The sequence below is a fragment of the Lolium perenne genome, chromosome 1 (genome assembly GCF_019359855.2).
Source record: "Lolium perenne isolate Kyuss_39 chromosome 1, Kyuss_2.0, whole genome shotgun sequence".
NCBI lineage: Eukaryota > Viridiplantae > Streptophyta > Magnoliopsida > Poales > Poaceae > Lolium > Lolium perenne.
In genome coordinates, this window is record NC_067244.2 from 148,929,094 (window position 1) to 148,942,324 (window position 13,231).

The 13,231-nt window shown below is 46.2% G+C and overlaps 1 protein-coding gene across 1 annotated transcript; it reads right to left on the reverse strand.

Annotated features, from left to right (window-relative positions):
- Positions 1-749: 749 nt before the first annotated feature.
- Positions 750-7,530, reverse strand: LOC127307323 (uncharacterized). Its single transcript, XM_051338062.2, has 7 exons — positions 7,241-7,530; positions 6,034-6,777; positions 4,234-5,394; positions 3,798-4,125; positions 3,438-3,693; positions 3,211-3,361; positions 750-2,654 (listed from the first exon to the last, which is right to left on the reverse strand). Exons 1-7 carry the CDS (start codon positions 7,466-7,468, stop codon positions 996-998), a joined length of 4,527 nt encoding a protein of 1,508 aa, XP_051194022.1. The 5' UTR covers positions 7,469-7,530; the 3' UTR covers positions 750-995.
- Positions 7,531-13,231: the final 5,701 nt, after the last annotated feature.

The following is a 13,231-nucleotide window of genomic DNA, read 5'->3' on the forward strand; positions in this document are numbered from 1 at the left end:
AGAAATCCGTGGATGTTGTGTCTGTATGGATCAAGCTCGGTAGATCCTCGGTTAATTGGTGGAAGGGCTGCTGCTGCATGTACTCAGCACCCCACCTGTGAAACTGAAAGTTTGAAAGAAAAGAACTCCCAGACTGTAGACAGACGATGTAAATCAGACTCGGCGTGCAGAAGAGCTTTTACTGGGCACGTAGATCAGTAGATTCAGAAGAACAGAAACGTACGGGGTGCACCAGAGCGGGCGTGGATGCCCACGATGGTAGGAGCATCAAGAGTGAACCAGTGTACATGGACGTCGTGGTGGCCACCAGGGCGGCCCTGTGATTCACAGGCTCGACTCGACGGCGTGGTTCACAGAATGCTCGGGATGATTGCCAGTCTTGGCCCGCTGCTTGCTACTGAGATGGGGGATCGACATCCGAAAGTGGGAGCTTCGTCTTTGAGTTAGCACAGGTTTGCTCGCTTTACTGATCAGTCCAACCTAACAACCCAACTGCCGTTCCGCCGCGTTCTCCACAGCACGCTGCCTGGCTAGGCCACCGGGGAGCCGCCATACAGCGGAATGCCTGCGGCCAACTCTGGAGCGTGACCAAGTAGGAGCAGAGAAGTTCAGATTCCCAGCAACGAGCACTGCAACGCGGCCATGCCAGCAGCGGCACGGTTTTCAACAATCTCAGCTCCCAAACCAAGCCGAAGCCTGGAAAAAGCATCATCACAAAGGTAACAGAACAGCACTATCACAATTCAGTCTGCCCATAAACCCAGACACTTTCTCTTATTCCTCCAGCTGCAAACAACAATTTAGGTAGCTTTCCGGGTCCCTACCGCAGCCCGCAGAAAAATAATTATCTACACAAACAAAAGCGCTACATGTTTACACAAGTAAATCCTTTTGCTGATATAAAGCGCAAAGGGAATATGATATAAGATGATATGACTAGCCTATACAGAGAAAAAAAATAGGACAGGCAGCATATATCAAACTTCAGAACCTATCTAGCTATCTGGTTCTACGCTCTCGAGCCTAATGTTAATGTCAGGTATGACGGTTGCTTCCGCTTTCCACGAGTCTATGTCCATGCCTCCCTGCTCAGAGGCAGCCAGTTGTCGGGGAGCAGCGCCGGAACTGGTAAGCTCTGGCTGACCAGGCGGCTGATCTGAACTTCCGGGGCTTGCTTTTGTGTTGTCCTGGTGGGTTGAGTCTGATGGTTCTGCTTCGCACTTCACTCCTTTCATCTCAGGCTGATCAGGAACAGGCAGTTCGTTGGGAGCGGCTCCGCGGATGGTATCCTGCGGCTTACCATGCAGTTGGTCTGAACTTTGCAGCCTCGCTTCTGTGTTGTCCTGGCGTGGTGAACATGAAGGCTCTGCTTTATGTTCAGGATGATCTGGCACAGGCCTCGCTTCTGCGTTGTCCTGGCGGGGTGAACATGAAGACTCTGCTTTATGTTCAGGATGATCTGGCACAGGCAGTCTGTGGGAAGCGGCTCCAGAACTGCCATCATGAGGTTGGCAATTAGGTTCATATGCACTTTCAGATCTTACTTCTGTCTTGTCATGGTGGGGTGGATCCGATGCTTCTACATTACACCCATCTACTTCCATCTCAGGCTGCTCAGGAACTGCCAGTTTGTTAGATGCAGCACCGGAACTGCAATCCTGCCCTTGACGATGAGGTCCATCTGCACTCTCAACAGCAGGTCTTACTTTTGTGTTGTTCTGCTGAGGTGAATCTGATGCTTCTGCGTCGTGCCAGTCTCTTTTCACCCCTCGCTGCTCCGGAACTGGCAAACCACGGGACACGGCTTCAGAAGTGCTATGCTGCCGCCCACTATGAGGTTCTTCCATCCGATTGTTGCTGGCATGCTCATCCCGGCCACCCCTAGTTAGTCTCTCATGAAATGAAGGCCTTCCTATCCCTTGACCAGCAACTCCCCTGGGTGGCGCTCGTCCTCTGTATGTGTCTGGTGCTCTTTGCGGATGACTGCTGAGCTGCCTGTCATTGTTCATACTCCAAAGATGAGGATCAGCATTTCCATATGAACTGGACCTTCTTTGAGAAGAAACTGGCCATAACGGAGAAGCAGTCCTGTTCTGAATATCCCTGTTGCAGTAACCTCCTGAAGGCTGCCATGCGCCAAGAATACTGGTGGGGTTGTGTGATCCTGCCCTCCGAACTGATCCTGGAGCAAACCTGCCATTGCCTGTTTGAGAAGTGCTGCACAAGGGTTCCTGAACAGTTCTGTTATGATGGCGCTGACCGAGATGCCGCTCAGCCTGTCCTCTGAACCCTTCCGGAGCACCATATTTGTCACAGGAAGGCCTTGACCTGTCGGGCCCATATTGATTAGCAGGGACACCTCGTGATTGATTGTAGTAGTCACCACCAGAAAAGGTTCTGTGCTGCTGAAAGTGTGTTCTCTGCATGTCCTCTCTAGGAGCTAAGAAACTAGATCTGTTTGGGCGACTAGCATTTGACCGCAAATCATGACCATCTGGTCGCGAATCATAAGAATTATTTATGCTCCGTGCACTGCCAGAAACTGGAAGCTGACTCCGTCTTATCGGTGGGCTGCTGCCAGCCACAGTTAAATCACCCCTTGCCCTTACTGACCAAGATGGCACTCCAGTTGCATCAATTGTGCGGCCACTTCTCTGACAAGTGCAAAAAAATAAACTACTGTAAGCAATTTTGAAAAAGAACCTCCTAATCTTTTTGCCGGTCCAGAATGCAAAGACTATAAAGGACAATTGTACTAAATACCACAATGTGACTGAACAAAGGATCAGAAACAAGATAATAGTCGGCACTTAGCACATCAACCTAAACCTAGTTCAATCTTCATACATACTAGATTCCATTCCTTTTTACTAATTTGGGTTATTTTAGGAAATTGGGTTCACTAGACTCTTGGCCGAGCAGTGTTCTAGCAAGATTGACACCACTCTGCAAGGCCCTGCATGACTCCAAGTGCTCCACCAAGAGCATCAGGCCGCTGGACCTCACTATAGCTTTACACGTGCATACCCATTAGCCCCGCATGTATTCTCAAATGAGTAGCCATGAATAGTGGCCAAATAATGCAATTTAAAGGATGCAATAAGAAACTGTAGATTTTAAAGCCATCGCAAACTGTTAAGCAACATAAACATGCACCTAACAAGCAGGATATATACAAAGACCATTATTTTCACACAAGGGCAGCATTACCTTTGTTGCAAGCCTCATTGATTCTGCTAAATTCTTGTCCTTGAGAGCATCAAAGTAACACTCACGTTTTATTGAATCCTTGACTAATTCTGCCCATATTGAATTGCTAGCAAGCAAAGTGGTTCCATTTCCAAGGATCCAAAGGCAGTACCTGAGGAAATCATATAGGTATTTCAATGAAAAGGCAGAAACAAGCTCTTGAATATCACTGAATCAGGAAAACTTACTTGGCTCTTGTCAAAGCCACATTTATTCTTCCAGCATCAGAGAGAAAACCTACTTTCCCATCTTTGTTGGACCTAACTGTTGAAATTATTATTATGTCTTCCTCGCCACCTTGAAATCCATCAATAGATTTTACTGTAACAGACAGAAACTCATGTTTCTCAAACTTTCTTCCAATTCTTTCTTGCATTGCAATTACTTGGGCGGTATACGGAGATATTACACCAACATTGGTTCTCTGCTTCTTCTCCCAGCATTCTACGATAGTTTTACACAAACAGTGATTAGCTTTATTCTCCTGCAGCTTAGCAATAACTTATTCATCCAACATGATATGTAAAAGTTGAAGCTTTTGATATTACCTTTCGCAAGTCTTTCAATAATATTGGCTGCTACAGCAACCTCCACCATATTTTTTGAACTCTGGCCAAGGTCATCAAGCATTTCCATATCATTTTCAATATGAATGAATGAATACGCACCATAAATACGACCGGGGAGATAACTCTTGGTATAATCTTCCCGTTTGACACTGGGACCATCCGAAATTCGGTTACCGTAGAAGTTAGCATTTGGAAATTTATTAATGTAAGGGTGCATTCTATATTGTACTTCCAGCAAGTGCTTGTCGTAACCCATTTCACACCATCTCTCGTAGAGGCTTCGTCCAAAGGCAGCATCTTTAGCAATCTAGCAGGTAGCAGCAAAGAGAAAGTATGATCAACTAAGGAAGTGTGAACATAATCAGTAACACGTGCGGAGGATACACTCAAAATGTTCTTAGAAACAAAAGGGTACCTTGCTCTTGACCAATGATGATAGCTGGTTTTCATCCCCAATTAGCAGCACATGTTTTATTCCTGGTAGCAAGAGAGGAACCAGTGATTCGGCTTCTTTTAGTTGTGCTGCCTCATCAATAACTAAGATGCTTATAGGCATCACACCTTGCAGCCTGAACAGTTCAAACGAACCAGAAGCAGTGCAAAATATGAGTTTCGCTTGCTTCAAACACAAGTCTCTGATTGAAGATTCATTCTCTTCACAAGGAAGCCGCATCTTTGAAAGATCCATCAGGGTTTTAATGCACTTAGAGTTTATCTCCAAAGGGTTATCTAGAGAGATGTCATAGTCAGGAAGATCCTCAGTTGCATCATCTTTCAGGCCATCATGATCAATAGAAGGGTCAGAAAGTTCATCGGAGGGCTCAAAGATTGTAAAAAGACGCTCATCAGAGACATCATCTGCACACACTAATTGCTGCAGTTTATATATCATACTTTTCACAAACAGCATCTTGTCAAAGTTCTTGCCCAGGGTATCCGCTGGAAGATGGTCAAAGAATGTATCAATACATGCTACCAGTTCTTTTGCTAAAATGCTGAATTTACTTGTAAAATACTTCTTAAAAGTGGGGTTGCAATCATCACTGCTTGCTTCTATGTCTAGGGACATTTTGTACCGAGAAATGCAATTTGTTAGGAATTTCAGGACAGAATCCACACAATACTTCCACCCAACTTCTCGGTTGAAGCACCTCAGCAAACTCTTGACACGGTCATCCAAATATATTTTCGACAACTCCTTGCCAATGTGCAAACGGTCCTTGTTACCAAATAAAATGATGTCACCAAGGGAATAATGATGGCTTAGAGAGAAGTTCTCAACCAACCCAATAAGACGAGAAGCTACTTGTAAGACAGCCATGTTGGTTGGAGCACATGCAAGAATTCTCTGTTTCTTCATCAGAAGCATGTGTAGCATTACTGCAAGCGTTGTAGTTTTACCTGTGCCAGGTGGGCCCCAAATTAGCCCCACAGAAGATGATCTATGAGGACAATTACTAGCTGAAATACAACTTGCTACTGCATCAAGCTGTGAGTCATTCAACTTAAAATTGCAAAGATCATCCTTGATTTCACCATGTGATTCATTGCTGCAGTGCCTACAATGTCTAATAGCCTGCAAAAACATCAATTTGAAAACAGCGCTCAATACAAAATGCAGAAGGACACAACAGTTGCATAATATCAATACCAAAATATGGAACAGTATGATGAAGCATGCATCGCATTCAGCTTTTACAATAAGAATGTATCTAGCTTCTTAACAAAAACTCATGACGGCTGAGGTGTAAAGTCTAATGGTAGCAACGTAATGATAGGGATGAGATACAACAGCTAAACCAACGGATAAACATTAACATGGAGTTGACCATACTACATGACCTGGGAAGTAATCTTTTACAAAGTTCAGATATCCATATACCATCGACTATATAGCAACTACATCAGCAATATTATGCAAATTTATGTGTATGGTAAACCAAGGGCTCTAGCATATAGTTCAGCAGCATGTAGATAAATAAATATATTCTTTCATTCCATGCAAACAGAGAGAAAAAGATGAACCAGTATCAGAATATGCACTTCATTCACATGGTATATAAAATATGGAACTAGATGATCATTAGGTACCTCCACACAGCATATATCAGATCAAAATTCCACGTGCATTCTTTTACATACCAAAGCAATGTAACCACTTGAGCGGTGCAAATTAACCATGGAAGGAAACATTGAAGCTGAAAGAAAGACTTACATAATTGTTTTTGCCCAGCATGTTAAGAATGACTTCTGACTGCATTGTCAGCCCCCTTCGGAGCGTAATCCAAACACGATCATATGTTATCATATTAGTCAGGTTCATAGCATAGAAGGACCATCGCCTTGATGAATTTCCAGACATCCCTGTGCCATTTTGTTCCATGGGATCACTACACTTCTCAAGGGACTTTCTACCTTTTGGTGGCTCTTTCCTGTTTTTTTCATTTAAACGGGAGTTCATGGATTTCTGCATTGCTTCTTGATCCAATATCTCCCACGACTTGTCCAGATCTTCAGCGTGCAACTTCTCATACTTGTGAACACCCATTGGGTGCCGCTCATCTCCATCAGCCCCAATCTCCATCCTCCGTGATGCCTTGACGGTCATTTTATTACCCTGGACCTTATTAATCCATACGATGACACAGGATTTGGACTGTCTGAGAATATCAGATTGATTTGCTGGTCTTGTTTCTGAAATAAGTAGAATATCTGCTGCTTTCGGCCTATATCCATCGGCCCCAGAACCAGGGAACACTCCCTTCCATCTGTCGAACTTGATCTCATACATTCCATTCCCTTTTCTCATTGCGTTGATTGATAGCAATCTTGCATATGGAGCTCCAGAGATGTCCTCCATGCTTGAGGACATATCACCCCGGACCTCCTCTAGAAGTGGTCCAAAAAACGATGTCATGTAATGCTCCATGCTGTTAAACGTCTGAGGGATCTTGGACACCTGAGACGACAATTTCATTCCATGAATTTACTGTAGGCAATTGGCAAAACAAAGTTCATATAGCTCATGAACAGCATACCAATGGGCTTCCTTTGTTAAGGTAGTTAAGCATTTCAATTTCCCGCAGTTCTACTACACATTTTTCATTTATTGGCTAGATAAGAATGTGCATCAATGCTGCCCAAAAGTGAAAACTTCTACAGTAAAGCGCATCAAAAGTAGTAGGAGTACAATTTTCAAGTGCCCGGCATAATTACCAGCTCCACACAAAATTCTCTACATACGCACAGCACAAGCACCCAAATGGCCAATAGCAATTCAAAATTACCCCAGAATAAACCCCAATTCAGGCTTATGAAGGCACGCGTTTCTTCAGATCCGCAGGGACCACTCGCAACCCACACCAAGTAGCTAAGCGGCGAATTGAGGGGAGGGGGAGGGATGGAGGTTAGCGGCTCGTTACCTTATCGCGGAGCAGATCCTTGTTGAGGATTTGGTCTACCGACCACGAGAGCACCACCTCGGAGAGGCCCTGGCTCCGCCACTGCCACAGCGAGTCGCCGGAGGAGGCTACCGTCGTCGTCGGCTCGTCGTCGCTGCCGTCGAACGCGTGAGAGGACTCCGCGGGATCGCCGCCGCGCCTCCAATCGCCCGCGTCGCCGCCGCTGCCGGCGTCGTTTGGTCGCCGCATTTCGCCGCGGCGTCGAGTGCGAGGGGAGCCTGGCTCGCTGCGCTGCTATTTGGGGGAATAAAAAAAATGCTTAGGTTTAGTGAGTTCTGACTTCTGAAATCTGAATTCTGATTGGTTGTGGTATTTTCGGGCCCACCTTATTATATTATACTCCCTCTGTTCCAAAGCAAGTCGTGACTCCGAAGGTTCTAGGACCATCCACTGTAGTGAGACATTGCATTAGATTAGTCATAATGAGTGTATCATAAATAGTATCATAAAATAGTATCTTACTATTAAATTCTGGTGTGACACTATAATTAATAATTAATGAGGAGAGATGTGAGAGCGGTACTACCTCTATCTCAAAGCTTAAGGCTTATATTTTTAAAAAATGTTAAACCAAGTAAATTTTAACTAAATTTTTAGAACAATCTATCAACAAATAAAATATTTTGTAGATACCATACGAAAATATATTTTATTATCTATTTAATGATACTAATTTTGTATTTTGCATGATAATGATTTCTGGTAAAAGTTTAGTCAAACTTAGCATAGTTTGACTTTCTAAAAATAATATAGTTTGACTTGGCAATAGTAAGTGTACTAGCAAATTGTTGTTTCATTTATGTGGTTGTCACAATTAGTGAAACTCAGTAATCTTTTTAGTGTTTCTTCTAGAAAGTAGTCATAGATAGGTGTAGCAATTGATACGAGCAAATATACCTCTAGTGATTAATCTCAAGGCTAGTTAAGAGCAAACAAGGGAATTATTAAGACATAAAGTCTAACCACCGCTGTAAGTTCAAAAGTTCTCATAGTTATACCCACTGTTGATTAACCATGAATTAATATAATATTAATCTAAAAATTGGGACATGGTTTCTGTCAAGCTCCAGTTATCCCTTCTCATATCATCATGCAATGGTGACAACCTCATGCATTCCCCAACATATGTGTGCACCCATATATCAGTACAAAAGATCATCATAGAAGATAACAAATATTTATATGCAACCATCAAAAAATTATCTCACAATTGCAAAGAACAAGTCACTGCTCAAACAAAGACATAGAAGTACAATACATCATGGGAAAAAATAGATTGCCTCACTGACGAGACGGTTCATCGGCAGTGCCCACTATGAGGGGCTTAGGGTTGACGGAAGGCGACGATGAAGATTCCGGGAGCAAGAGTAGGCACGACGTACCCAGGTTCACGTTCCCCGCGGTGGAGGATCGCTACGTCCTGTTAGCAATCCACACTATGAATATATGTGTACAGGGGGTAGTCGTTGGCGGAGTTGAATCTAGTCTAGTTCTAATCTGAGGGTTGCGATGTCTAGGCGTATCGTGTGTATGATTTTTTCTGAATATCCTCTAAGGGGTGCCCTTGTCTGGCTTTATATATGCAACCAGGGTAGGGTTTACAAGAGTCCTAGTAGCATACGTATTGGAGTCTTCTTTCTTGTAGTCCAAGTCGATGTTACGTGTGGGTCAAGCTGTTGAGTCCTTGTGCTGGTCCATCTTCATAATCTGCACCGAGTATAGCAATGTCGGGTACCCGAAGGATAATGCCCACATCACTCACACATCATATTTGCCAATAAAAGGGGTAGATGAAGATGGTGCATAGGGTGTTGGTGAAGATGATGATTACCACATGAGAGAGGATTGTTTAGAAAATCCCCGAAAACAATATAAAACATGCAATTAACATTATATAAGATGCAAATGTGTGGTAATATGTGGCAATAAACTACAAAGTTCATGTATGTATTTTACATGCATCAGAGGGCGGTGGTAGATGTCTTTTCTGTAGTGAGAACGAGAGTATCGATCATCTTTTTGTACACTGCTCGATGGCTAGATATACCTGGGGAGTTGTCCAATGTGCTTTTGATATCAAGATTGATTTTAAATCAGATTCTGATATTATTGGTTGGGTGTTTATGTTTCCACCTAGTGCTAGAGGTTTAGTGGCGACCGGTGTTACTGCGGTAATGTGGGCTTTGTGGAAAACTAGAAATGTTGCATGTTTTAATATATTTTTGTATGATCCGGCTAGTGTAATTGCTCAAATAGCTCATTGGATGGATTCGTAGGCTATTCTTCATATCAAAGGTCCACGAGGCTTGCAACGCAGAGGAGCAAGAATGCTACTGCGTGTGGCAACTGAAATATTCAGTAAGAAGAAGGGCTGGGAGTTGATGGTGCTCACTTGCCAGGTGAAGTGTGTGGGAAGAAAAAAAGAAGAAGAACAAATATAAGAAGAGAAAATATAAGAAGAGCATCAGTAGGGGAAGGATCTTGAGGAAGAGCATGATGGTGGACACAGTGTGATGTTTTTAGTTGTGAAAGTAATCCAAGTGGCTGACAAAAAATGGATGTTTTTTGTTGTCTTTATTATGTTGCCTGGAGGTAGTGTTCTAGTTTTCGGTATGATGTGTGGAGGTGGAAGCTCTAGTAGTAAGAGCATCTCCAGCCGTCTCTCCGGGAAGGCCCCTAGGACGCCTTTTTTCATCCGGATGGACGAAAACGGCCCAGTCGCGCCCCCGGATCCTCGTTTTCATCCGGATTTGGGCTTTCATCCATCCGGGGAGCCCAGGTCATCCCCGGCCCCCCGGGGAGCGCTCGGGGACTCCGGACGAAACGAAAGCACGGGAAACGCCGAGAACTTCCCGTGCGGCTGGTGGCCCCGACTTGTCGGCGAGAGAGACCGATCGTCGTCCTCATCGCATCGTCTTCCGCGCGCTGTAAAAGCCTGCCGCCGGTCAGTCTTCGCCGGACGTGTAGCTTCCACGCGGCGAGTTAATGTCGTCGCCTCAGTTTCACGCACGTCGCCCTCTATTTATCGCCGAACTACCGCGTCTGGCCGCATTCACCACGCCGTCTTCCTGTTCTCAATCTTCCCCAATCTTCCCCAATCTCGAGCGAGAGCTAGCGGTGATCACACAATGGCGAACGACGGCGCGGCCAACAATGGTTTCGACCGCCGCTCTCTCCACCAACGGGAGGGCCGGCTCCTCCACATGGCGGGCTACCCGGCGCCGCCAAACTTCCGCGCGCCGGGAGGATGGCGACTCAGGGCGGGCAGCGTTCTGATCCCGCCGCCGCCGATGGGTCGCGCCGCCCTGGAGGCGGAGATCGAAGCGGTGCTCGTCACTCTCAGTGACGAGCAGCGCGCGAAGGAGCGCTTCTGGTCGGACAACTACGAAGCATGGACGGAGTTCTTCTGACGAAGGTACGAGCGCGAACTCGCCGCGTACGATGTCCCTCCTCCCCCTCCCGCTAGGAATAACGTCGTTGGCCGCCACCGCTGGTGGAGCGCACCTGGTCGCACCCTCGAGAATGTGCTCGTGCACATCGAGGGTGGGAACTCCCCCGACCTGGGGATGCCGCCGCCGGTGGCGGCTACCGTGTCGCGCCGGCACGGTAGCTCCTGGACACCGAGGAGGATGGCGCCGTCCTCCTCCTCGTGTGGGCCGAGGTTCGCATCCAGGTCCGGCGGATCGGCGCCTCCGCCGTCGACACCGGTCTTCGTCAAGAAGGAGCCGGCGTCTCCACCGCCGACTAAAGGGCGCAGCAGCGGCACCCTCGTCATCCGCGAGCCTTCCTCTCCCTCGCGTGAGCGCAAGAGGAAGTCGTCGAAGAAGGAGGCCACCGCCACCGCCGCCGCGAACCAGCTCGTTGAGGAGGAGGCCAAGCGCGCTGAGGACGCCGCGGTGGCGGAGGCAATCTCCAAGTCGCTTAACGACCTGGTCCCCGCTGACACCGTGCTCCCCATCGACGCCGCGCTGGACTAGTCCAGGCGGGACTAGGAGCGGTGATACGTCTCCGACGTATCGATAATTTCTTATGTTCCATGCCACATTATTGATGATATCTACATGTTTTATGCATACTTTATGTCATTATTATGCGTTTTCCGGAACTAACCTATTGACGAGATGCCGAAGGGCCAGTTCCTGTTTTCTGCTGTTTTTGGTTCCAGAAATCCTAGTAAGGAAATATTCTCGGAATCGGACGAAATCAATGCCCAGCATCCTATTTTTGGACGAAGCTTCCGGAACACCCGAGAGCCGCCAGAGGAGGGCCCTGTGGGCCCCAGACGACAGGGTGGCGCGGCCCAGGCCTTGGCCGCGCCCCCCTAGTGTGTCACCGCCTCGTCGCCCCTCCGACTCCGCCTCTTCGCCTATATATAGGTCCCTGACCTGAAAACCTCGACACGTTCGACGAAACCAGAAAAAACTTCCAGAGCCGCCGCCATCGCGAAGCCAAGATCTGGGGGACAGGAGTCTCTGTTCCGGCACGCCGCCGGGACGGGGAAGTGCCCCCGGAAGGCTCCTCCATCGACACCACCGCCATCTTCATCACCGCTGCTGTCTCCCATGAGGAGGGAGTAGTTCTCCATCGAGGCTCGGGGCTGTACCGGTAGCTATGTGGTTCATCTCTCTCCTATGTACTTCAATACAATAATCTCATGAGCTGCCTTACATGATTGAGATTCATATGATGATGCTTGTAATCTAGATGTCATTATGCTAGTCAAGTGGATTTTACTTATGTGATCTCCGGAGACTCCTTGTCCCACGTGTGTAAAGGTGACAGTGTGTGCACCGTGTGGGTCTCTTAGGCTATATTTCACAGAATACTTATTCACTGTTATGAATGGCAGAGTGAAGTGCTTATTTATATCCCTTTATGATTGCAATGTGTTTTGTATCACAATTTATCTGTGTGCTACTCTAGTGATGTTATTAAAGTAGTTTATTCCTCCTGTACGGTGTAATGGTGACAGTGTGTGCATCGTGTAGTACTTGGCGTAGGCTATGATTGTGATCTCTTGTAGATTATGAAGTTAACTATTGCTATGATAGTATTGATGTGATCTATTCCTCCTTTCGTAGTGTGAAGCTGACAGTGTGCATGCTATGTTAGTACTTGGTTTGGTTATGTTGATCTGTTATGCACTCTAAGGTTATTTAAATATGAACATTGAATATTGTGGAGCTTGTTAACTCCGGCATTGAGGGTTCGTGTAATCCTACACAGTTAGTGGTGTTCATCATCCAACAAGAGGGTGTAGAGTCTAGCATCTATCTATTTATTCTGTTATGTGATCAATGTTGAGAGTGTCCACTAGTGAAAGTATGATCCCTAGGCCTTGTTCCTAAATATCGCTATCGCTGCTTGTTTCTTGTTGTTATTGCTTGTTTACTTCCTACAATATTACTACCATCAATCGCACGCTTAGCACTTTTCTGGCGCCGTTACTACTGCTCATATTCATTCATACCACTTGTATTTCACTATCTCTTCGCCGAACTAGTGCACCTATTAGGTGTGTTGGGGACACAAGAGACTTCTTGCTTTGTGGTTACAGGGTTGCATGAGAGGGATATCTTTGACCTTTTCCTCCCTGAGTTCGATAAACCTTGGGTGATCCACTTAAGGGAAACTTGCTGCTGTTCTACAAACCTCTGCTCTTGGAGGCCCAACACTGTCTACAAGAATAGAAGCACCCGTAGACATCAAGCACTTTTCTGGCGCCGTTGCCGGGGAGGAAAGGTAAACGGCACTCACACACCGGATCCCGGCAACGAAGCTATTTTCTGGCGCCGTTGCCGGGGAGGAAAGGTAAAAGGCACTCATACTCCGGTCCCAGGTAACTAAGTACTTTTCTGTTGCCGTTGTGTGTGTGCTCGAAGCTATTTCCTTTAGATCCTGCAATTGCATCTTTTTGTTTCTTGTTCACACTAGTTAGGCTTAATGGAAGAT